This window comes from Candoia aspera, chromosome 1, assembly GCF_035149785.1.
Source record: "Candoia aspera isolate rCanAsp1 chromosome 1, rCanAsp1.hap2, whole genome shotgun sequence".
Taxonomy (NCBI): Eukaryota; Metazoa; Chordata; class Lepidosauria; order Squamata; family Boidae; genus Candoia; species Candoia aspera.
In genome coordinates this window covers 105,449,927-105,477,250 of record NC_086153.1, presented here as the reverse complement: position 1 = coordinate 105,477,250, position 27,324 = coordinate 105,449,927, and the positions used below count along the sequence as shown (strand labels likewise).

The window sequence follows — 27,324 nt, the reverse complement described above, 5'->3', positions numbered from 1 at the left end:
TGGACAAGAGGACCACAGAAGAAATGGAGTAGCCTTCATAATTAATAGTAAAGTGGCTAAAGCAGTGCTTGGATACAATCCAAAAAATGATAGAATGATCTCAATTCGAATTCAGGGCAAGCCATCTAACATCACAGTGATCCAAATATACGCCCCAACCACAGATGCTGAAGAAGCTGAAGTAGAGCAGTTCTATGAGGATCTGCAGCACCTACTGGACAACACACCTAAAAGAGATGTTATTTTCATTACAGGAGACTGAAATGCTAAGGTGGGCAGTCAAATGACACCTGGAATTAGAGGTAAGTGCAGCCTGGGAGAACAAAACAAAGCAGGACATAGGCTGATAGAATTTTGCCAAGACAACTCACTCTGCATAACAAACACTCTCTTCCAACAACCTAAGAGATGGCTTTATACATGGACTTCACCAGATGGACAACACTGAAATCAGACTGACTACATCCTTTGCAGCCAAAGGTGGTGGACATCTATACAATCGGTAAAAACAAAACCTGGAGCTGACTGTAGTTCAGATCACGAACTTCTTATTGCACAATTTAGGATCAGACTAAAGAGTTTAGCGAAGACCCACAGATCAGCTAGATATGAGCTCACCAATATTCCTAAGGAATATGCAGTGGAGGTGAGGAATCGATTTAAGGGACTGGACTTAGTAGATAGGGTCCCGGAAGAACTATGGACAGAAGTTCGCAACATTGTTCAGGAGGCAGCAACAAAATACATCCCAAAGAGAGAGAAAACCAAGAAGGCAAAATGGCTGTCTGCTGAGACACTAGAAGTAGCCCAAGAAAGAAGGAAAGCAAAAGGCAACAGTGATAGGGGGAGATATGCCCAATTAAATGCAAAATTCCAGAGGTTAGCCAGAAGAGATAAGGAATTATTTTTAAACAAGCAATGCACAGAAGTGGCAGAAGACAATAGAATAGGAAGGACAAGAGACCTCTTCCAGAAAATTAGAAACACTGGAGGTAAATTCCAGGCCAAAATGGGTATGATCAAAAACAAAGATGGCAAGGACCTAACAGAAGAAGAAGAGATCAAGAAAAGGTGGCAAGAATATATGGAAGACCTGTATAGGAAGGATAACAATATTGGGGATAGCTTTGACGGTGTGGTCAGTGAGCTAGAGCCAGACATCCTGAAGAGTGAGGTTGAATGGGCCTTAAGAAGCATTGCTAATAACAAGGCAGCAGGAGACGACGGCATCCCAGCTGAACTGTTCAAAATCTTGCAAGATGATGCTGTCAAGGTAATGCATGCTATATGCCAGCAAATTTGGAAAACACAAGAATGGCCATCAGATTGGAAAAAATCAACTTCTCATACCAAAAAAGGGAAACACTAAAGAATGTTCAAACTATCAAACAGTGGCACTCATTTCACATGCCAGTAAGGTAATGCTCAAGATCCTGCAAGGTAGACTTCAGCAATTCATGGAGCAAGAATTGCCAGATGTACAAGCTGGGTTTAGAAAAGGCAGAGGAACTAGGGACCAAATTGCCAATATCCACTGGATAATGGAAAAAGCCAGGGAGTTTCAGAAAAACATCTATTTCTGTTTTATTGACTATTCTAAAGCCTTTAAATGTGTGGACCATAACAAACTGTGGCAAGTTCTTAGTGGTATGGGGATACCAAGTCATCTTGTCTGCCTCCTGAAGAATCTGTATTAGGACCAAGTAGCAACAGTAAGAACAGACCACGGAACAACGGACTGGTTTAAGATTGGGAAAGGAGTATGGCAGGGCTGTATACTCTCACCCTACCTATTCAACTTGTACGCAGAACACATCATAAGACAAGCTGGGCTTGAGGAATCCAACGCTGGAGTTAAAATCGCTGAAAGAAACATTAACAATCTCAGATATGCAGATGATACCACTCTGATGGCTGAAAGCGAAGAGGAACTGTGGAGCCTTCTGATGAAGGTGAAAGAAGAAAGTGCAAAAGCTGGCTTGCAGCTAAACCTCAAAAAAACCAAGATTATGGCAACCAGCTTGATTGATAACTGGCAAATAGAGGGAGAAAATGTAGAAGCAGTGAAAGACTTTGTATTTCTAGGTGCGAAGATTACTGCAGATGCTGACTGCAGTCAGGAAATCAGAAGAAGCTTAATCCTTGGGAGAGGAGCAATGACAAATCTCGATAAAATAGTTAAGAGCAGAGACATCACACTGACAACAAAGGTCCGCATAGTTAAAGCAATGGTGTTCCCCGTAGTAACATACGGCTCCGAGAGCTGGACCATAAGGAAGGCTGAGCGAAGGAAGATCGATGCTTTTGAACTGTGGTGTTGGAGGAAAATTCTGAGAGTGCCTTGGACTGCAAGAAGATCAAACCAGTCCATACTCCAGGAAATAAAGCCAGACTGCTCACTTGAGGGAACGATATTAAAGGCAAAACTGAAATACTTTGGCCACATAAGGAGAAGACAGGACAGCCTGGAGAAGATGCTGATGCTAGGGAGAGTGGAGGGCAAAAGGAAGAGGGGCCAACCAAGGGCAAGATGGATGGATGATATTCTAGAGGTGACAGACTCGTCCCTGGGGGAGCTGGGGGTGTTGACGACCGACAGGAAGCTCTGGCGTGGGCTGGTCCATGAAGTCACAAAGAGTCGGAAGTGACTAAACGAATAAACAACAAAACAAAAAAAAATTGTTAAAAATTCCTTCTAGTATTTAGGGTTTGTGATTTGGCTTATTGAATTTTATTGTTTTTATTGGCCATTGACCACACTAAAGATATTCTTCAAGAGACTTTTGTGAGACTTGTAGTATTGAAATCTGTGATTCAAATATACTTGAGTTTACTGCCAACTAAAACACAAGAAAACACAGCCAAATATATTTATTTATTATATTTAATTTCCACCCATGTCCCCCAAAAGAGGGACTCTGGGGAGTAGTGTATAACTGTGCTTTGCATAATCCTGCTTCTCCTAAAAAAGAAAACGATGATGAGTGTGTATCTTTACCCATATACACATATATTGGGAGTGGAGGAAACAACAAAATATATCTGGAATTTTGCCATAAATAGACAGTGTAATTAGAATACAGTACATTTCATTTAAATTTGATTTGAAAGAATGCTTTTATAAAAATATGGCTGCTGATAAAGTTAAAAAGCCACCAGCAGTTAAAAAAGATACTGAAAAAAGCCATACCGGCAGCACATAATTAATTTACAGTATAAAACCAATAAATTTAAAGTCTTCTTAACCAATTTAGCATTGCATAAAAACTAGAAGAGAAGGCAAACTTCCTTGTGGCAGGGATTCCACAATTTGCATGCCACAACCAAAAAGGCCCTATTTCTCCCTCAGTAAGAAAATGAACATGTATAATGGTTTTAACTCATTTGTTTAACTGGGTTCTCTTTATCTAGTTTTAGGACTTGTATTGAGAAGAGATCACATTTTAGGTCATATTTATACAGAAATATTGAACATTCAAAAGGGTTCACACGCCACTTGTAAGCAACTAAATTTGCAGGTTCCTTACACAATGGGCTTTTAGATAATGGCACCTGATGGGCCCTTTATCAGATCAGCAGGGAAGAATCTCTGTTGTCCACATCTGTCTTATGAAAGGCCCTCTCTGTAGGTAATTATTAGTGTCTCAGCCAATTTTGTATCCATTTGACCGCAGTGTTCACTATTTGCCTCTACAGTCACAACAATGGATATAGATATATGCCAGGATAATATTCCATGTGTCTTATCAAATGAACCATAGTCTACAATAACATTCTATAATAGTATTCTTAGTCTTCTAAATCCCACAAGTCTCTCCAATGTAACATGCTACTTCTCTGACACCATCAGTTAATGGGCTGTACTGTAGAATGATTGGAAATAAAAATGAAACTTGACAGATTTACACAGTATTTAATTTCCATATGCAGCAATGCAATATACAATAGAATATATAACATAAATAACAATATCTATACATATGTCTCCCTGTGGTTCACTGGACACTACAGCAACATAGCCACCAGGCCATTGAAGAAGAATGTGACCACCACTTGAAATTCAATTGGGTGCTCTTGACAATATTTCCTTTGGCGGGGGGAAGCTTGGTACAGCTGGATCATGCATGTATATCATTCTCACAGATGCACAATTAAAAACTCTGGTACTTGCAGCTGAAAAGATGTAGAGAAGATAAAAAGTAAATGTAGATAAGATGGCATACCTATTTTCAACCTGTTCTTTACTTTCATTTCTATATTTAGTCTGAATCATGTCTTACATGAATTCCCCAGCACTGTGATTGGAGCTATGGCAGAGGGGTCACGTCAGTCCCTGAGCAGGGAGGTTCATGATACAGGCTCTGCACTTCATTCAGCATGCAAGAATATGTAGTTCTGTTTATACCACGTGAGGACCAGGAGATGTGCATCAGACACATTCAGTTTTTAGCCTGCTGGATTGCAGAGCAAAAGGTTAAAAAAGGATTTATTAAGAATGAGTAGTGACAATTTAAATAAATCAGATATTTTTGCCGAAGATTACGCTGTGATTTTCTCCAATTATTCCTGACATTTCACCCATTCATATCGTGATGAGAGTTAATAATGCAAAGAGGGAAAAAAGACTCTTGTCTCCTTGTTTATTCATTGTTCTCAAGGAGCTAAGCTGTTTATAGAGAGGAGTTATTTGTTATTTAAATCACTTTTTGCCGAAGTTGTTTATTTCCTTGTTCGAGTTTCTAAAAATATTGCTTTTAGCAAATATGCAATGTCTTTTTGAGATGTCTGTGCAATTCATAGTGATTTGCACACTGGAGTTCATTGTTAAATGCATCCAGGTGTTGATGAATTTAACATCTGAAAGTGAGTTAACTCATTAAAGCTCAAAAAAGGACAGAGAAAAGAAAGTGATTTTTAAAGCTTATAAAAATGTTATCTGATACCATTAGTAACAGTACATTCTTATAGATATTTACCTTTAATTAAGTCTCATTGAAATATACATGTGTACATTTATACAAGAAATAACATACATTTTACGTTTTGTAAATCACATTCGACAATCCTGCTGTTCTAAATTTTATTTAGACTGTATTAATGTGCTTCAGTTATACACTTTTTCCATTTCTAGGTAAATAAATAGTGTAATAAAAAGGATGGGAAACAGAGTTCACAACATTAAGCATGCTTAAGATTTCTTGGTTTTATTGGAAGATATAAGCTTGCATTTAATTTTTACTGAAATCAGTGAGATATTAAAGGTCTTAATTTCAAAATCATGTTCACAGAATATAGTCATTATTCGCTAATTAAAATGTATGTATTATATGAAGGTCATTATTAACTAGCAGTGAATGGAAATGCTATATAACATACAGTATTGAGAGAAGATGTAAGCACGATATGCTACTTGTGATTAGAGACTGGAATGCCAAAGTTAGAAATATTAAGGATGAAAATGTAGTTGTATGGCTGAGGAAGCCAAAATGAAGCAGGAGAATGACTTACTAATTTCTGCCACTCCAGTGAATTATTCATAGCTAACGTTGTCTTCAAACAGCAAAAATGACACCTGTATACATGGATATCCCCAGAGGAGTACATAGAAATCAAATTGACTACATTATTGCTAAAAACAGGTGGAGGAGCTTAGTTATAGCATTAAAGACATGGCCAACTGCTGACTGTGGAAAAGATCATGAACTGTTCTTGTGTAAGTTCCTAGTTAAGCTACAGAAAAAGAAGAAAGTCAAACAGTTTCCTTAATATGATTTTGAGCATGTACCCTCCATTTTCAAGGAAAACATCACGAATCACTTTGAAGTCCTGAATCTCACTGACAGAGAACCAGAGGAACTGTGGAGTGAAGTTAAAGAAGTGATTAAGGATGAATGTGCCAGAGATGAAGAAAAAGAAGAAAGAAAACTGGATGTCAGAAAAAAATGAGGAGGAGGAAGAGAAGGACCAAAGCCAAGAAAGATAAAGATCTCAGGAAGAAACTTAATGAAGAGTTTCAGAGAGCTGTTAGAAGACTCAAAAAGCAGTATTACAACAACATCTGTAAAGATACTGAAGATGGAACAGACATGTAAAAACAAGGGAAGACTTCCAAAAGATCTCTGAACTCAGAAGGAGGCTCCAAACTGCTAAATGATGCCAATGGACAGGCAGTAACTGATTCAAAGAAGATCAAAGAAAGATGGAGTATACTGAAATACTGTCCAATAGAGATGTCAACATCCAAGGTACCTTAGAAAATATTCCCTATTTACAAGGATCTTTGGTACTAGAATATGAAATTAGATCAGCACTCCAGTCCTTACTAAGTCAGAAGGCTACAGGAATTGAGGGAATATCCATAGAAATACCCAGCAACAGAAGAAGAATCAGTAAAAGTTCTAACCAACTATGACAGCAAATTTGGAGAATGACACAAAGGCCAACAGATTGGAAGAGGTCAATCTACATTCCGATAGGAAAAAAGGAAACTTAACAGAGTATGCAAACAATATCCTTAATTTCACATGCTAGCAATATGTTTCGAAACATCAAACCCAGATTAGAGCATTACACGGAAAAAGAGATGCCAGTTGTTCAAGCTGGCCTTAGAAAAAGCTGAGGAACATGAGGCATTATTGCTGATGCATGCTGGATAATTGAGAAAGCCAAAGAATATCGAAAAGAAGTGCTTCATTGATTACAGAAAGGTCTTCAATATTGTCAATCACATGAAGCTGCAGAACATGCTTAGAAAAATGGGAGTCCCAGAACATCTCATTGTCTTCATGTGAAACCAATATACAGGTCAGGAAGCCACAGTGCAGACAGAACATGGTGAAACAAATTGGTTTCAGGTTGGCAAAGAAGTGAGACAAGGCTATATTCTCTCCTCTTATTTATTCATCTTATATGCTGAATATATATTAAGGGAAGCTAGATTGAAAGACGAACTGAAATGGACTGGAATGGGCCACTTCACATCAAATGACCACCAGATCTACTACTGTGGACAAGAGGACCACAGAAGAAATGGAGTAGCCTTCATAATTAATAGTAAAGTGGCTAAAGCAGTGCTTGGATACAACCCCAAAAACGACAGAATGATCTCAATTCGAATTCAGGGCAAGCCATCTAACATCACAGTGATCCAAATATACGCCCCAACCACAAATGCTGAAGAAGCTGAAGTAGAGCAGTTCTATGAGGATCTGCAGCACCTACTGGACAACACGCCTAAAAGAGATGTTATTTTCATCACAGGAGACTGGAATGCTAAGGTGGGCAGTCAAATGACACCTCGAATTACAGGTAAGTATGGCCTGGGAGAACAAAACGAAGCAGGACATAGGCTGATAGAATTTTGCCAAGACAATTCACTCTGCATAACAAACACTCTCTTCCAACAACCTAAGAGACGGCTTTACACATGGACTTCACCAGATGGACAACACCGAAATCAGATTGATTACATCCTTTGCAGCCAAAGGTGGCGGACATCTGTACAGTCGGTAAAAACTAGGCCTGGAGCTGACTGTAGTTCAGACCATGAACTTCTTCTTGCACAATTTAGGATCAGACTAAAGAGATTAGGGAAGACCCACAGATCAGCTAGATATGAGCTCACGAATATTCCTCAGGAATATGCAGTGGAGGTGAAGAATAGATTTAAGGGACTGGACTTAGTAGATAGGGTCCCGGAAGAACTCTGGACAGAAGTTGGCAGCATTGTTCAGGAGGCGGCAACAAAATACATCCCAAAGAAAAAGAAAACCAAGAAGGCAAAATGGCTGTCTGCTGAGACACTAGAAGTAGCCCAAGAAAGAAGGAAAGCAAAAGGCAACAGCGATAGGGGGAGATATGCCCAATTAAATGCAAAATTCCAGAGGTTAGCCAGAAGAGATAAGGAATTATTTTTAAACAAGCAATGCGTGGAAGTGGAAGAAGACAATAGAATAGGAAGGACAAGAGACCTCTTCCAGAAAATTAGAAACATTGGAGGTAAATTCCAGGCAAAAATGGGTATGATCAAAAACAAAGATGGCAAGGACCTAACAGAAGAAGAAGAGATCAAGAAAAGGTGGCAAGAATATACAGAAGACCTGTATAGGAAGGATAACAATATCGGGGATAGCTTTGACGGTGTGGTCAGTGAGCTAGAGCCAGACATCCTGAAGAGTGAGGTTGAGTGGGCCTTAAGAAGCATTGCTAATAACAAGGCAGCAGGAGAAGATGGCATCCCAGCTGAACTGTTCAAAATCTTGCAAGATGATGCTGTCAAGGTAATGCATGCTATATGCCAGCAAATTTGGAAAACACAAGAATGGCCATCAGATTGGAAAAAATCAACTTATATCCCCATACCAAAAAAGGGAAACACTAAAGAATGTTCAAACTATCGAACAGTGGCACTCATTTCACATGCCAGTAAGGTAATGCTCAAGATCCTGCAAGGTAGACTTCAGCAGTTCATGGAGCGAGAATTGCCAGATGTACAGGCTGGGTTTAGAAAAGGCAGAGGAACTAGAGACCAAATTGCCAATATCCGCTGGATAATGGAAAAAGCCAGGGAGTTTCAGAAAAACATCTATTTCTGTTTTATTGACTATTCTAAAGCCTTTGACTGTGTGGACCATAACAAATTGTGGCAAGTTCTTAGTGGTATGGGGATACCAAGTCATCTTGTATGCCTCCTGAAGAATCTGTATAACGACCAAGTAGCAACAGTAAGAACAGACCACGGAACAACGGACTGGTTTAAGATTGGGAAAGGAGTACGGCAGGGCTGTATACTCTCACCCTACCTATTCAACTTGTATGCAGAACACATCATGCGACAAGCTGGTCTTGAGGAATCCAAGGCTGGAGTTAAAATCTCTGGAAGAAACATTAACAATCTCAGATATGCAGATGATACCACTTTGATGGCTGAAAGTGAAGAGGAACTGAGGAGCCTTATGATGAAGGTGAAAGAAGAAAGTGCAAAAGCTGGCTTGCAGCTAAACCTCAAAAAAACCAAGATTATGGCAACCAGCTTGATTGATAACTGGCAAATAGAGGGAGAAAATGTAGAAGCAGTGAAAGACTTTGTATTCCTAGGTGCAAAGATTACTGCAGATGCTGACTGCAGTCAGGAAATCAGAAGACGCTTAATCCTTGGGAGAAGAGCAATGACAAATCTCGATAAAATAGTTAAGAGCAGAGACATCACACTGACAACAAAGGCCCGCATAGTTAAAGCAATGGTGTTCCCTGTAGTAACATATGGCTGCGAGAGCTGGACCATAAGGAAGGCTGAGCGAAGGAAGATCGATGCTTTTGAACTGTGGTGTTGGAGGAAAATTCTGAGAGTGCCTTGGACTGCAAGAAGATCAAACCAGTCCATCCTCCAGGAAATAAAGCCAGACTGCTCACTTGAGGGAATGATATTAAAGGCAAAACTGAAATACTTTGGCCACATAATGAGAAGACAGGACACCCTGGAGAAGATGCTGATGCTAGGGAGAGTGGAAGGCAAAAGGAAGAGGGGCCGACCAAGGGCAAGATGGATGGATGATATTCTAGAGGTGACGGACTCGTCCCTGGGGGAGCTGGGGATGTTGACGACCGACAGGAAGCTCTGGCGTGGGCTGGTCCATGAAGTCACGAAGAGTCGGAAGCGACTAAACGAATAAACAACAAAAGATTGAAAGACGATGGGTGTGGTTTTAAAATTGGAGGAAGAAATATCAATAATCTGTACTGTGCTGATGATATTCCTCTGATAGCTGAAAATGCAGAAGATCTGCAAACTCCAGTAAAAAAGGTCAAGGAGCATGGTGAAATAATGGGAATAAAATATAAAGAAGACCAAACTAATGACAACAGGTACAACAAGTGGTCCTAGATATAGCTCTTTGCCTTTTAGGATCAACCATTAACAGGAAAAGAACAAACAGTCAAGAAATATGCCACAGAATAGCACTTGACAGAGCAGCCATTAAGGCCTCGGAAAAGATTATTCAGATGCCATGATGTGTCTATACCTACAAAGAACAGAGTAGTGCAAGCAATGGTATTTCCATATTTTATGGAAGCGAAAGCTGGACTTTGAAGAAGCTAGGCAGGAAGAATATTGTTTGCTTTTGAATATTGTGTTGGAGAAGACTTCTGAGAATACCATGGACAGCTAAGAAAACAAATGGATTATCAAACAAATCAACCCATTTGATTCAATTTTCACTTGAGGCAAAATGACTAGGCTCAAATTATCCTACTTCAGACACTTTATGCAAAGACCTAGCTCTCTAGAGAAGGCTCAAATGCTGGGAAAAGTAGAAAGAAAGAGAAGATAACCTGCAAAGTAGATGGACTTAGTTATCGCTCTGTATCGTTCCAATGTTAGCATATGTGCTGCTGAAGTGAGCACCAATGGATTCATTTACAGTGGCAATGGCTTCACTGTTGGAAGACCTGAAGGACCAGATTAAGGACAGATCATCATGGAGAAAATCTGTGTGTAGCTGCTAAGAGTTGACACCAACTTGATCGCACATAATAATATTCAGCAGAGCAAGTTTCTTTTTCCAGGTAGCAGAGATAAATAAGAGTTTAATGGCATGTTGAAAACTGACACTTCTATAATACCATCCAATTTGTTTAGCATTACATCATTATATTTATGTTCTACTTTTTTCCTTTGAGAGGTCAAGGTGGCATATATCGAGATCTTCTCTTGTTTTACTCCCACAATAATCCTATGAGGTAGTTTTGACTGAGAGTGACTGGCCCAAAATCATCCAGTAATCTCTGTAGTTTTGTGGGGATTTTAACCTCAGTCATCCTAGTTCAGTACCTGAATGACTACCCTATGAGCATGTGCTGCAATAAATCTGTTAGACTGGGTTCACGTTTCACACTCAATGATGATTTGCATAATATAACCCAACTTTTTCAGTTCAGATGACATAGTAACCTATGGTCCTGTCCTCAGCTGCATGGTACCATGGCACAATCATGCCCTGACAACACTGTCCCCCATGGCCCCACAGTATTGGGCTTATTTCTTCTCTAGCCCAAGAATGAGATAACCTCAATGTGTGTAAGATCTGTCATACTTCATCATCTGTTTCCTGGGGCAAAATTAGGTAGCCAGTAAAAGGTCTGATGGTGTACTTTGGAAGTAATGGAAAGTGTGGTCATGCCTCCTTCCCTCTGGCATTGGCCGACCACCACCACAGCCATTTCTCTCTCACTGTTTCTTTTTTCCATTAACAGTATGTTTCTTAAAATGTTTGAAACTAACTTCTTTCCAAGTTCCCAAAAAGCTAGAGAAGAGCACAGCAGGCAGAGTCCATTTTATTTGGAGAAGAAGAGAGAGAGTTGTTCATAATTTCATTGGAACAGTAATGTTTCTTTACCATTTGATGCAGAAGCCCTACTGTTCCTCACTGCAGTGTCTAGAAAATGAGGGATATTGAAACTCCAGTGAACTCTGCGTGGCATCCAGAACTAAAAAAAACATAAAAACACTGAGAAACATTAAATCAACAGGCAGCCCAAACTATACTCTGCAAACAAAACCCACAAAAGAAAACAGGGGCCATTAAACAATGACAAACATCAACCCGGGCCTGGGACCAGAGCCAGGTTTTCAAGGCTTTCCAGAATCCCAGGAGAGAGGGTGCCATCCTTCTCTCTGGGGGGATGCTGTTTATAGGTAATTGTGATGGAATGTGTCTCTGAAGCGGGAGGTGATGTGATGGACTTCAGTAACACTGCTGGTTCTCAGGAAGGAGGGAGCACATTGCAAGGAGGGGGGCAAGAAGAGAAAACAGTCCAGAGCTGAAACGTGGGAAGACTAAGAGGTTCAGAGTAGCCCCGCCCTAGAGCCTTCCCAGGTTATTTTCCCCTTAGGTTAGTTAGAGTAGCTTTAGTCTGGCAAGATTCTGTCTATCCAGTGTGAGCAAATAAAGAACTGAAGTTTGGTTGGCTTGATTCTCTGTTGTTCTTGGGCTGGGCCTGACAGTATTACAGTCAGTAATACTGTCAGGCCCTGACAGTGTAATTCAGGGTGCTGAATACTGAATACAGACAGTATTCAGCACCTTGAATTACACTTGGAAGCCAACTGGCAGCCAATGCAGCTTGCATAGCAGTCGTGATTCATGGGGACATTGAGAGGTGCCCATTACTGCTTGCACTGCTGCATTTTGAACCAACTGTAGCTCCGGGTGGTCTTCAAGGTCAGCCCCATGTAGAACACATTGCAATAATCCAAGTTTGAGGTGACCAGGGTTAGAGTGACTGTCTGAAGGGCCCCCTGATTGAGGAAAGGGTGCATCCGGCGCACTAGATGTACCTGTGCAAAGACCCTCCTGGCCACAGCTCCCATTTGCTCTTCGAGCAGTAGCTTCAAGTCCAGAAGGACCCCCATGTTGCCCATCAATCTTGACTGGGGAAGTGCAACCCAAGACCAAAGAATGGTGACACCCCTGACATAGGGGGTTCAAACAGCCACAGCCACTCAGTCTTGTTAAGATTCAGCTGAAGTCTGTTCCTCCCCATCCAGACCCAAATAGCCTCCAGGCACTGGGTCAAGACATTGACAGTGTCACCTATGCCACTTGGGTTTGAGATGTAGAACTGGGAATCATCAGCATAATGATGATACCACACCCCAAACTGGCAGATGACCTCACCCAGTGGTTTCATGTAGATATTAAACAGGAGAGGGGAGAGCCCTGATTGTTGAGGAAGGAAGTGAACCACTGGAGCCCACTGCCTCCCACTCCTAACCCACGCAACTGGTCTAGAAGGAAGCCATGGTTGACAGTGTCAAAAGCTGCTGAGAGATCAAGAAGCACCAGGATAGATGCACCACCCCCATCCCGGCTCCTCCAAAGGTCACCTCCAAATGTGACCAACGCTGTCTCTGTACTGTACCCTGGTCTGAAGACAGACTGAAACGGGTCCAGATAATCCGTTTTCTCCCAAGATTCACTGCAGCAGTCATCCAATTTGTCACTTTCAGTCCCCTTCACCAATAAAATAGGGACTCAGTTTATGAGTTGAACTTACTCAGATTCCACACAGATTTTAACAAAACTAGCTTTTTATACACAGCATCTGGCAATCTGGAATACAGACCTATGAAGGAAAGTAGTTTCTTTTGTAACTGAGAGAATGAACGTGGGGTTTGGCCATAGCATTCATTTCAACTTGATCAAAAGAACAGAAGCTAAAAACCAGTGTTATGGGCTGATCGATGTAGATAGGATTGTTGTAATTGAGCACCTCCTTACAAAATTGTTCTTTCTTTGCTAGGTTTAATTGCAGCTGTATTTTTCAACACATGGACTGGTTCAAATGGAAGACTATAACCTATATGCTGAGGTGTAAGCCATGAATCAGCTCTAAAAAGCTGTGAAGTATGAATCAAATTTCATTTCAAACTATACTTAAACCAAAGAAGCAATGTTAGTGCTGCTTTGATCTCTAATTACATATCTACTTTCATTCTAAAAATTGAATTGGATGTGAATATGAATTTAATATAATTTAAAGAAGTATCAGTGCATAATTAAAGGAAGTGGTATAAGGCAGGGGAAAAATTATTTACAACATATGAAGCTCTTTATTTTAGTTGACTGATATCTTGTTTGTTCTGCCAGTTATACAACTTCTCCCTCTATTTCAGCAAAACTATGTGTTTTTTTCCTTTCCCCACAAGGTGAAAGGCATACTGTTCTGTTTTATCATTTTATCGTCTTTTCCAAAGCCACAACACTCAAAATCTTTGCATGCATCTCTAGAGAGGGCTGGGAGAAATTCGTCTCTGAAACTGGTATGGGACTAGGATCATGAAGCTGTGGTGATAGCTAGCTCACTGAATTCAGTGTGCAACTGCTGTGAAAAAGTCAGTCTGATACTGGGGAAAATAATAACAATAATGTAATGTTATGTAATTCTGTAAGTGTAGCTATATGCTGAATACCATATACTGTCTTAATTACTACCGTTCAAAGTAGATAATATATAGTTGGAAAAACTGCAGAGGAGGGCAATCTAAATGATCAAGGGGCTGGAACAACTCCCATTTGTGGAAAAGTTATAACATTGGGCCCTTTTAGTTTAGAAAAAACTGACTAAATGCTGACTTGATGAAACTTATGCAGTTAATGCAGAGTCTACTAGAAACAGGATGGTTCCTCTGCATTTCATTCTAGATGTTGTAAATATTTTGAGAGCACTGAAGTTGCCTACAGTCTTATCCCTTATATTTTTAAGCATCTACATGAAACTCTGGGATGATTTGTTGTGCTTTTCTTCTGAGTATCTCACTTCAAGGAACTGGTTCCTTACAAGCCCACAAATGGTCTGAAACATCAAGAAGAACCTTTTTTCTTCCCTCTTCAGTATCTGAAATTCAGCACCATGTTTTTCCACTAATTGCAGTATGACAAATGGATTCTTCTGAGTTTGGGAACTGTCTGTTTGAAATGTCCTACTTATGGCTGCCCTTTTGGCCACATCATTCCTTATTTTCCAGCGCCTGGCATTTCTGTTTAGGGTGGTTTTTAATAGTCAGTTTCAGGCATTTGGAATTCTTGGCAAACGTACAGAGACTGTATTCCGCTGAGCTGCTGAGCTTGCTGATCGGAAGGTCGGCGGTTCAAATCCGCGTGACGGGGTGAGCTCCCATTGCTAGTCCCAGCTCCTGCCAACCTAGCAGTTTGAAAACATGCAAATGTGAATAGATTAATAGGCACCGCTTCGGCGGGCAGGTAACGGCGTTCCGTGTAGTCATGCCGGCCACATGACCACAGAAGTGTCTACGGACAAATGCTGGCTCTTTGGCTTTGAAACAGAGATGAGCACCGCCCCCTAGAGTCGGACACGACTGGACTTCATGTCAAGGGAAACCTTTACCTTTACCTAACCATTTAGCAAGCTCCACTCTTATCATTGGATCCCCAAGCCAGTTGACAAAATCATGTTTTAAAGGGCCTTAAAATATAGACTCCCCGTATAGTGCATTTCACATATAGGGCCTGCTTTGCATGATACACAGCGAATGGTACACCACACTCCAGCTGGGTTCACACAACACAGTAGTTCAGTATGCCAAACACACAGAGTCATAGATTGGTCCCTGCACACATAATGAAATGTTAAATGCAACGATTGGTGTACAAGCCTTACTGACAAAACTTAAGAGTCTGAAGAAACATGCACCTGATGTTTAAATGCTGAAGCCCCGCAAGAGAAATTCTCATCGTTTATCATAGTATAGGAACTGTGCAATTAACAATGGTTGGAAATATTTGATCCGGTCAAAGCTGCAGCTGTTCTACACTTACTTAAGAGTAAACCACAAATTACCTGTTAGTACCTTAGTACGTTTGCACGTAATACTGAATAGAGGACACGTTATACGCGTTTAGAATTGTAAGCCATCAATCGTTATGATCTCTTACGGACTCGGATATGTCAATCATAAGCATGACGCATTGAAACAATGCTGCCCGTGCTCCTACCAAACCAACATACAGTCAGACAAACTCGCAAAATCGACCCGGTCCGGTTTAATATAGCAGAAATACAACACTTCCCAGCATGCTTTTTGCATCCGGCTCTCTGCAGTCCGCTTGAGCGGAGTCACGTGCTGAATTCTGGAGCTCGTAGTCCGTGTAAAGGACGAGCCCCTAGTTTAAGGTGAAGGTGAATGGAACCAGCTTGGCTAAGAAGGGAGTCTTTGGCGGAGCGACTGCGTTTGCTGCCGATAAACTTATCTTCAATAAAGAAGGGGGGGGGAGCAACGTCAAGATGGCGGCTTCCGTGTCGCCCTTGGTTACAGGGCGCCGCCTGATAAAAGCTGCCACTCGACACGCCGCTGTCCTAACTTGCTGGGCCCCGCGGAAAGGTTAGTGGCATTTGGGTCTAGGACGGACGAAGTTGGCCCGCATTCTGTAGGGAGGAGTAGGGCTCAGCTGGAAGGTCAGCTGTCAAACGGCTCCCCTGTTTCAGTCCCTGGTCGAGACTGCCAAGATCCCCAGCCCTGCGGTTGGCGAGCTACAGCGGCTCGCCTTTCCTTCCTGCGCTTGAATCGCGCGGCCTTTCGGGAAGTGTAACGAAAAGTGTTCAGGAAAGGAACGTCCGGCTTGTTTTAGGGACTCTGGAATGTCCGTGAATGCCGAAGAGTTCAGAATAAAGACCGGCCGTTCTGCTAGCCCTCTCCATTTTAAAGCATACAGCCCAAGGGGTTCATGCCACATTAGGGATGTTCTTCAAGTTTATTTCTCATTTGCAATGTGCCTGAAATATATGAAGGGCTGATTTAAAAGAAGATAGTCCTAACCTTTGTAAGTGAGTGTGTACCGATTATTCACTGAGAAGTTTCTCTTTACATACAGCTCCCCATAAGTCCTTCTTTTGCATCCAGCAAAGAGAAAACCCTGCTTCAGGTCGGTCTTTCAAAGTCCTGCTAAATGCTGCCTATACAAAGCTAACATCAGTGAATCAAAGTTTAACACATAAACCAGGAGGGTCAAACAAACTGCATTAAGTTTTAGTATGTTGTGTGAACAAGTAATTAAAAAAAAAATCACTTCTGGTTGTGGACTGTAGCATCAATGTCAAAGCACACAGATCTCTAGGTGATTTACAGTTATGGAGTTACTGTCCTAATGGCAAAAGAGAGGATTGGTTTAACATCAGGAACTGCTGCTTTATCTCCAATGGGAGCTGAGCAAGAATTACAAGAGCTTGTACCAGATGTACAAGAGATTGTTCATTCTATATGGCCCAGAGGTGACTGGGACGCAGAAAAAAGATAGCCTTCTCCACTCAAGACTCACCAGTAAAATATTTTTCCTGGAAAATGGGAAACTCCAAATGAAGCCACAGTAATACATAGTAATGTTCTGTTATTCTTTTAATTCAGATATACTGAAAAATGTCAGACTGATGGATTCCATAATCTGTACCTTACTATCACAAAAAAAAGGTTTACAAGAAAATGCTCTTATCAGTAAAGATTATTTTTCTCAAAATATAGGTGTATTTTGCTGCTGTTTTGGTGAACTGTCAAATTGTCAGATTATATGCACAGGTGATAAATATGTACATTCAAGCATTTTTTGTTGCAGGGCGTGTGTGTTAAAAGCTTTTGAGATGTTATAAGAATCAGAGTTGCAAGCACAGCAATAAGTCCTATGTACCATAACTCAATTACAATACACATTGTGATTATCTGTGGAGGAAAAAAACGCAGTATTAGTATCTGCATGTATGTTTTTGTCTTGTAGTTAACACTACTAACACTGCTAGGAGATATCACACTGGGAAATTGATGCGCTTTAACTGACCTAGATAATGTGTGCTTTTCTCCTGGTTAATTTTAATTTGCACAAACGTAATATAGAAGAATATTTATAAATCTCCAACATTATATTTAACTTTTCACATAGGGAAACCTTTTAGATAACTGATTCATTTTCCTGCTTACCACAGCCTAGCTTTGGACAGGCTAAATTCCATCCTACATAATCTGCTTGTTCATGAGATTCTAGGTTTTAAAATAAGGAATGCATGTTAAATTATGTAGAATTTATAAAATGTAGGTAAGTATGCATACGTCAGACTCTTTAAAACTTCAAATGTAGCTAATCAGTGTTAGCTGACTCAGAATATGCATTCTTGCTTAAGAATATAGGAATTTACAGAATTAGTCTATGTCTAGTACAGTGTTTCTCAGCCTCGGCCACTTCAAGATGTGAAGACTTCCCCAGAATTCCCCAGCCAGCCAGATTTAATCCCTCAGTGGTAATTATTATAGGATGCATTTTTATTCTGAGAAGAACAAGAGTCAAGGTTGGTGTCATACTAATCCATAAGCTAATTTATTTGGATTTGGCTTAGAATGCTGTATGAATTCAGTCATTTTCAAATCATGGTTTATAGCTTAACATGAACTCAGCATGTGTCTGTCTCTTTGCTATTCTCTCCTTTTCTGCCAATTCCTTTCCCCTCTCCTTTGTTCTCACCATGGTAGGGACAGTTCTGTCATGAAAAGTTTGAAAAAAAACTTGGTATACATATTGTAGGAAATGCAAGATGGAGCACTGCCCAAAGGAAAGAACTGGAACAAACAATGGTGACACTTTAGCATGAAGGAATGATGAAGATTTCTTGGGCCAGAAACAGCAGCGATAGCTGACACAGGAAGTAACTCTCAGTAAGAAACAGAACCACAGTGGATGAAGATGATTATCAGAAGTATGATATTCCTAAGTGATACTTTATCACTGGAAGAACTATTTTCAACCCCTAGCAGGAGAAGCAGGCAGCATCAAGACATCCTATTGAAAAGGAGGCAAGAAGCTAGAGCCCTGAAGAGCATAGATGATACAACTAAGGTCATGCTAATCATAGGGATAGCTATTAATCTCAGTTCTCCAGACCTTTAATTGACTTATTCATCCAGAGGTGCACAGGCATGGTTTGGCAAGATTAGTCTCTTTACTGTAAATGAGTGAATTTGTGTACACAGAGAAGATACACACTGCACTGTACAGAAATCAAAGACCTCACATGATATATTGGTCTGTGCTTCTTGGTTTAAATTCTAGGCTTTTCCCTCCTTCCTTTCCAATTCAGTGGATATTTCGGCCATTCTCTTTATGGCCTTGGAATGCACCTGATATGTGACATGACAATTTTCTCTAATATAGGAACTAATGGTTCCTGCCTTGGCAGCTTTGTTCCCAGAAGGATGGATATGAAGGAACAGCTGCCAAAGCTCAGAAAGACCACCAACAGTTATCTCTTCCTGGTCATTCTTATAGAGGCAAAAAATACTGCCAAGAACACCTGCATCATGGCTTTTGAAGATCTAGAAAAGAACCTGAAGAACTTTGGGGCACCTGTGGTGTTCTCATCTGTCCTTCCTGTCTGTGGAAGAGAACTAAAAAGAAAAAGAATAATGTAGGTGACTGACTAATTAACCCTCTTAATTAAAAATCAGTAAGGATATTAGCTCATAAAGTTCATGAGTTTATTATACATATTCCAGTGCTCAGAATATAGAAAATAAATGACTCTGAAGTCTTAATACAGTAAGACAAACAGGACTTACCAGGTATAACCAGCATTTGAAAAGATTCTTGTGATTGAAATATTGAAGAGTACAACTTAATAAAAAAGGTAAAGGAAAACAAAAACAATAAAAAGAAAAGCAGAGTCACAGTATATGTTAAAAATGACATTTACACAGAAATCCAAAAGAATAGACTTTACACTTTTGAGAGCATCTTTGTTAAAATAAATTGAAGAAGGAACAATAGCAAACTGTTCTCGAGCACCCAATCATGGAGAAGATGTGGATGATGCTTTCCAAAAAGAAATGGAAGAGATGTGAAGTAAAAATAATAGTATTTAATTACCCCAACATCTGTTTGAAGATAAGCCCTGCCAAGCATGGTCATTTGAGGAAACTCCTGAGTTGTCTAAATGACAGCTTTCTCCTTAGGAGCTTGGAGGAACCAACAAGAGAGATGTAGTACCGATCAAGAGAGAAGACTTAGTTGGCATGATGTTATTATCTCTGCTGCTTGATAAAAACAACAGAGGTCTTACTAGGTTGCCTACACTGAGAGCAATCAGACTAGTGGGAATGAGAAAGAGAGTATTTTCTGTATTCATCCAATAATGCAAAAAGGCTCTAGGAAACGCTTAAAGCATTTATTTATTTAGTCTGCTTTTAAGATAAACTTTTAGGGAACTACTTTGGCTTCTGGTTTTTAGTATTTTGAATCGGTTATTTATTTAATTTCTTTTAAAATTGCAATATTTATGATTGAATTTTTGGTCTATTCTGTAAGCTCCTTTGGAGGGTTCATATCCAGAAAGGTAATCTGAGGGGGCGTGATGGCTCAGTGGTTAAAACGCCAGGCTTGTTGATCGGAAGGTCGCAAGCTTGGTGGTTCAAGACCCAAGTGCCACGTGACGGAGTGAGCTCCCGCGCTTGCCCCAGCTCTTGCCAACCTAGCAATTTGAAAGCGTGCAAATGTGAGTAGATAAATAGGTACCACTTTGGTGGGATGGTAACAGCATTCCGTGCCTGTCATGCCGGCTTCATGACCGCAGAAGCGTCTTCGGCCATGAAACAGAGATGAGCACCACCCCTAGAGTCAGACACGTTTACCTTTACCTTTAATCTGAGAGTATTGTGTATAAATAGCATAGGTTATGTGAAATCTTGAATATTTGGTTGAACTCTACACTGTCAAAAGGTGAAGCATAAAAAGTATAAACTCAGGAAATTAGAGCTATATTGGTTAGATGTCTACCTCTTGATTATACAGTAAGATAACCAACATTGTCATCCTGTGTATGTCTTTTCAAAGGTAAATCCTGTTGTGTTAGAACATACTATCAGATATGTGTGAACAATTTATGGCTGAGTTTAGTAAGAATATCCTAGGCTAAAGAAGCTGGTTTAGTTTAATTGTGAGGAGAGAATATGTAGAATATTTTAAATGTTGAAATTTAATGAAATGTTGAGAGATAGCAGTTGTTCATCTTATTTTTTGAGGTTTAGATTTCTTTAATTTATAGGGAAGAACATTAATTCAAAATGAGGAAGATACTCCTAACCTTATGAACTATTCAGCAGTAGAAAGGAAGGTTATCAAGAGTAACAATTAACTCTCGTCCTATAATGACAGATAATTTATGTGTTACTCCCTATCTCATGTTGTCATAGAAAGTGTCCTCCATCTCAATGGCCCAGTGAAGGATAGCAGTGTCTTAAAGTTGCATAAATTGATCTGAAGTCAAAATGAGACTGATGAATGTAGCTGAATGTAGTGCACTGATTATGTTTATTATGATTATTTTATTATTTATTTATTATGTTGTGAGTATTTAATGTTGAATGTTGGCAAACCTCTTTGCTTTGCATGCTTGTGGTGTTTATGTATGGACAAAACATCAGAAATTGTGCAGAAATTTCTGGCCATGCAAATACTGTGTATTATTATTTACTGCACATTTTGAAGGTGATGGGTGTTCTGCATGTATGTCACATGTAGAAAGTAGTCTTGGAGTAATAACACAATTTATAATAAATTTTATTACTTGTATCTCACGTTCTTCTGAACGGTGCCAAAGGCTCACATATTACCCTGTATGAGGAGTGAATTGGACTAAGAAATAATGACTAGCCCAAAGTCATCACTGAACTCTGTGGTCCAGAGGATTTTCACCAGAGTTTCTCATCTCAGTCCACTAACTTATTATATAAGGATAAGACCGACTCCTTCCGTTGTTTTTTTTTAATCAGTAAAGTAAATGTTTCTCTCATGTCATACAGCATATACAGTTCAGGTAGCAGAGAAAGCTGCCAGTGGTGGTCTAGCGGATGCTAATTTGAAAGCCCTATTGGTTTCCAATGGACCTTTAGAACATTATGAATTCCTTGTCAAAGTGGAGCAGCTGAAGAATGATGAACAGCAAAGGAAAGTCATGCAGTGCCTGCAGAAGCTACGTGAAAGTCTTAAAGGGTACAATATCGGTCCAAAACACATACTTTCAAAGGTAAGGTTCTGCCATTATGTATTTCTGCAGCAGTCTTTGTGTCCAGTTGAAATGATTTTTTGTGAGTTTGATTGCAACAGCTTTGTAAACTGTGTTATTTAATAATCCCAGTTTATGCCTAAAAAGCTGAGACTGAGAAGATAAGACAAAATAAGGCTGAGTATCAGAAATAGTAATGACTAGGCATAAATAAGAAACTTACTCATAATTTTATTCTTCCCAGTGCACTTAAATTTAGAAATTAAAATTACTGATTTGAGATATTTTCTTTGGAAAGAATCTGATCCCAAATTGATCTACAACCTTTATTCAGCTTCCTGAGCTCAACAGGCTGATTTATTTGGAACAAGTTACTAATCACAATTTTCCAATGTTAGATAGAATAAAACACAGCTGCCACTGTTCTACAGATTTAAATATACTTAACTGATGTGTTACTATTACCAGAGTAACCCTGTTCATTGTTGTATCCCCAAGAATGCACAGATACATCTATAGAATTTTTTGGATCGCTCCATCTTTAATATATGTAGTGTGGAAGGTAGTATCCTGATCCTACAAAGAGTTCTTTACCAGAAGGTGGCAGAATCATACTGTAAGCTGAAGAAAATAGTTCAGATTTTTGTATTATGCTATACTTATTCCAGTTGCCTTTAGCATTTCTTTTCAGGACTCTGGTGAAAACCTGCAATTTTTTCCCCTAGTACTAAACTAAATAGAGGAAAACATCAGAGGCCTCTTCAAAATTAATAGCAATGTATTAAAAATTAACCTATAGGATAATGGGAAAGAAAGGAACATGAGAAGGGGCAAGACATAAGAATATCGGGCGAAGTGGATGAAATGAATTGGGTGGAAATCAGCAGGCAAGGACATTGAAGAACTGCCTATCAGATAAATGGTCTATTTAGCATTTCCAAACAGGGATCAGCAGTGATCCCCCAGCTAAGGATTTGTTCATATTTGTTGCTGTTCTTGGATAAGTTGCAGATTAAGCCCTAGGCCCTTATATAGAAAAGGCATATGTATTCCCCCTGAGCTGTTCTATAGCTTCTCACATCAGAATGCGGTATAATGGAGAATATGTTGGTGTTTGGGGGTGTTTTTTAGAAAAAGATGATTTAAAAATAGATATTATCACTGCAGATACTGTAGGAATTATTTTTGAAGACATAAACTTTAGAAAAAGTGTTATTAACTTATTTTATACATACCATACTGCTAACATTTTTGGGTGTTTTAAGTATATTTGATCTAGTAGAATATTCAAACCTGTATTTATTATTTAACAAGCAGACATGTTTGTTTTAAGGGGAGGTTTATTATCTCTGTCACCCTGCTCCCAAATCAGTATTGAAAGAGACCATAAAAGCTTCCCTTTCTCAACTTACTTTTGTGTTCAGATCTGCCCTTCAGCCTTATCCATGGGTAAGAGACTCAGCTAAGACTTTTAGTCAGTGTCCTTCTGGCAGCCGAAGCCCTCTACAGCATGAACACATAAGCGTTATCTGGTTGAAGTCTTCCCTTGACCTTTGAGCGTGTCCTCTGCCATGCCGGGGAGGGGGGCATATGAGAATGTCAGAGAGGTGGTCCAGACCTAGGCCTCAAGCTACATTTGATTAAATTTAAATTTACTGATTACCTAAGTAATATATTTACTCTAATGGCTCCCTTAAGTCTTAAAGATTTTTCTCTTTCTGTTCCATACAAATTAGGGTTTGATAGCATTTTTTCAGGGATCTCTTAGGACCATGTACAAGACATCCTTTTATGCAAAGGCAAACATCCTTTATGTCTCGTGTTGTGCATCTTAATTTACAACTAGAATGAATCTTATTTTGAGTAGTGTGCAAAAGTTTAGGCACCCCTGATCAAATTGTATATTTCAATGAATTCTTAGGTGAACAGAAGCTGATATACCCTCTCCATGGTACATAGTTAAACATGACATATTTCTGCAAATTTGAATGGATATGTATTATTTATGTGACATTGTTTACAGGTTCAGAATAAGAAAACAGTGAATATGGCACATAAAAAAGTTTGGATAGCTTTTTGGTCAGAACTTCGTAACATCTCCTTTGGCAGAAAAAACAGCTCTTAGACAGCTAAGAATGTTTCTATTCTAGCTTTTGGCGTTTTCCCCATTCTTCCTTACAAACTCTGCTAATTCAGAAATATTCTTGGTGTCATGTTCATCGTTCCAATGTTACCGCTGCATCGTAACATTTCGCATGTCATTTGGCTGATGCGTGTTTCGTCTGGGAGGGGGGGAGGATTCCATCTCGTGGGATTGTTATCTGTTAGTAGTTGGATTGGAATGTGTTTGGGTTATCTCGTGTGTTCAAGGTTCCTTTCCCAGGACATCAGCAGAAACGGTTACCAGCACCTGGGGGGGGGGGAGTTTGCAACGGCAGGGCGAGGGGAGGGATTACATTTGAGCCGAGGGTTTTTAGTTTGTATTTGGCGCGCTTTTGCTCATTCTCAGCTTTCTCTGTATTTGCATACTATTCTTTAATCAATCAGATATCATTAAGTTCCTGCTTGTGAGTCTGAGTCTATTAGGGTAGGCAATCCTTACACTTGGATCTTCTTATGTACATTTTGTGTTTGAGATCTCCCCACAGATTTTCAATGCTATTCAGTTGGGGACTGTGAAGCCCTCTCTAAAACCTTTATCGTTCTGTCCTCAAAGTAATTCCTGGTTGATCTGGAAAATGTTTCAGACTGTTGTCTTCTTGAATGAAATATCCAGTCTCTTTTCAGCTCTAGTTTTTTCCCTGACTGTGGGACATTAGCTTCTATGTTTATATTTAGTTGACTCAACTCTTGAAAAGTTCCATAGATGAATGTGTATACATGCCTGTCACATTTCTCTGTGCCCCACAAAAGGAGAAGACTAGACCAAAATAATAATAATTTATTAAACTTAATTTCCTTTAATGTAAGGTATTTTGTTATAAAATTCATGATCCCACTCTGCATATACAAACCATTCTCACACACAGAAATTGCTCTCACATGACATTCTCACATATATAGCAGATATGTGAGAATGCCTTATTCTCACGTATCTAACAGATTCTCACATACCTAGCAGAAACAGCAAAGAAGAAAGGGGGGAAAACTAGGATGGGATGGGGCAAGGGGAAAAGATAATTTTCCAGAGAAGGGGAAGAAAAGAGAAAGGGGGAACAAAACTGAATAAAGACAAAGCAAGAAGAAGTAACTGGACTGAAACAAAGAAGCCACATTTAGGGTTGCAAAATATTATATTCACCAGACAATGAGACCTTCCCAAGCAGCAGCAGCAGCAGTCTACAGCCATTTGCACCTCCTTCCTACTCCTTCTTTTTGACAGTTTCTTCTGTTTTTATCAGGAAATATAAGGCTCTCCCTCCCTCCCAGTTAATTATTTGGGGAAAAACCCCTCCTCTTCCTATCTGATAAAAATATGGTATGTGTATTTGTGTAATTGCATAGACTGGCAAGTTCTGGCTTAATATAATTTTTTTTCCTTTTCTATTAACATGTATGTTTAAAAGGAATCCTTATTCTTGCTTAGTAAAAAGTAGTGATTGAAAATGTAAAGACTGAAATATTTGTGAGTGGGATTGGATTCAAAGGCTTATTTCAATTTCTGTTGTTTGTTTTAACAGCCAGTGTCCCAGTTTCTTTTGTACCTTTGATTCCAAAGCTCTTTTTTCTTACTTACAGGGAGTGCTTCTCAGGCTCATATTAGTTGTATCTATACATTTATTTATTTGTATTTATTTATTTATTTATTAAATTTATACATTGCCCATCTCACTATATAAGTGACTCTGAGCAGCTTACAATAAAATACCTATCTGCTGGTAGCACAGTCAGCCCTAGTGAAAGGGAATCCACCTTATCTAAATTGTACTGTTCTGTAGCTCTCTGCATGTCTTCCAGATAAGGGTCTTCCATTCCATAATCCACACTGAAATCTCCTTAATAGATGTTAGATGGTATCACGAATTTTTAATTTACCCAATTGACTATAATTAGAAATTCCAAGTAACTTTTGCCCAAAGCCAACTATGCATGTTAATTTTGATGCAGTCAAAATGTTTCATTTATCATTTTTCATTTATCTCACCCAGATCCATAGCCCTGGCTTACTTTGCCCAAGTTGTTTATATAATGCCATCTAGGAGCACCACCATCCCAAGATCTTCCCATTTTAGGAGTTGTAACTAGAGCCCTTGTCCGGTAATGTGCTTGCTACTAGATAAGATTTCCATTGAATTTTGCATGGTCGGCATTGACTTTATTTTGCTTGCTTTTCTCATCAGCCAAATGAGAACTGACAGTAACATCCATCTGTTCAATGGTTTGTATAACAATGCATACATATACCCAAATCATACATCAAATGCGGCATCAAATAGGGAGGTTCATGGACATTGGAGTCCTGAATACGTATATGTGTATGCATACACACTAAAAATACTGTGTATAATGATTTTATTTTCCTTTTTTAGTAATAAAATTACATTCATGCCTTGGTTGTCTTACAAAATATAATGGATCTCATATGCAATGTCAGAGCAAGCATGTATTGAGAATCTACTAATAAGCTAGGAACATGGTTTCCACTATGTTATTAGAATATATTCTACAAACACACAATCACACACATGCACACAATATGCCCATCAAAAAGGAAGAAAGTAGCGGGAGAAGAGACCGAGAAAGACCGCTCTTATCTACTGGCCAGGTAGACAAAAGGGAATTGGGAGATTCCTAAGAGCTTTTTGTCCTGATGAAATGGAGATGAATCCCAGCTGTGCAGGACCATGTTTCTTTCTTTTATACTCTATAGGTCATGGCATCTCTGCTGGTTCTCACAGTAACTGTTAGTTTCTGCACTTTGCACTTCGCTCCAGGCTCTTACATTTTCTTCTTGTTTATTAGTGCTGGCCATGTGATTGTGATGCATGTTGTATTTAGCTTGTTTATCAGCTCTAACAGGTACCATCTGAAGATAGTCTGCATTTTAGCCTCTTTATATACACTCCCTTTTGCCTCCTTTTGGTTAGCTAGTATGATAGAATAGAAGGATACCCAAGAGAATAAGTTATGGATGAGCAAGCAAATCTGATATACATTCCAGTAATCTAGCTGGGCAAGGGAAGTGATATTGCCCTTTTAGAGATATGCCTTTCTGGGCAAGTTTGAACCCAGGCCTAGAGGAGGCATGGCTTTGATCTGGTGTGACACCCTATTTAAGACTCCTGTGGTGATAGGAGGAGAATGCCAACATTTTATATTTGGCCACAGAGACAAGTTCAGTGTCCTGGTGTACAAGCTGCCTGACTGGACCCCGCTCCAGGCTCCGTGATTTTGTCTCTGGGCTTTTGCGAGTCCTCTCACCCTTTGATTTTAGGTGACAACAACAACAACAATAAGCCGGCCAACTTCCAGTGACTCGGGGCATTTGTTGGGAACAACCAGAGCTGGTTATAATTTGGACCCTTTCTTTCCTAGTTGTGGGGTTATCTATTATCTGTACCTAGTTTCCTAATTGGGTTGTGGGGCAGTTGGGGGGTTATCAGAATGCATCTACCAAGTTGTGTGGCCAGATGCCTTCCTGGTCCAACTGAAATTAACTGCCACCTGAGACCTCTGCAGAGCTGAAGGTAACTGATAGATCTGGAGAGTTTCCAGAGGACTCTTGGAGGAGTTTCCCAGTGATCTGGCAATTATCTGGTTGACCTCTAG

The 27,324-nt window shown here is 39.7% G+C and overlaps 1 protein-coding gene across 2 annotated transcripts in view; it reads left to right on the top strand.

Moving 5' to 3' along the window:
• Positions 1-15,616: 15,616 nt before the first annotated feature.
• Positions 15,617-27,324, top strand: part of AFG1L (AFG1 like ATPase) — a 60,778-nt gene continuing 49,070 nt past the window's right edge. Inside the window, exons 1-2 of one of the 2 annotated variants that reach the window (XM_063311403.1) lie at positions 15,617-15,693; positions 21,353-21,576. In XM_063311403.1, the coding sequence (XP_063167473.1) occupies positions 21,505-21,576 (72 nt within the window). In that variant the 5' untranslated portion in view covers positions 15,617-15,693; positions 21,353-21,504. Of the gene's footprint in view, positions 15,902-21,352; positions 21,577-27,324 lie in introns of both variants that reach the window. The other variant, XM_063311394.1, reaches the window with a different exon arrangement.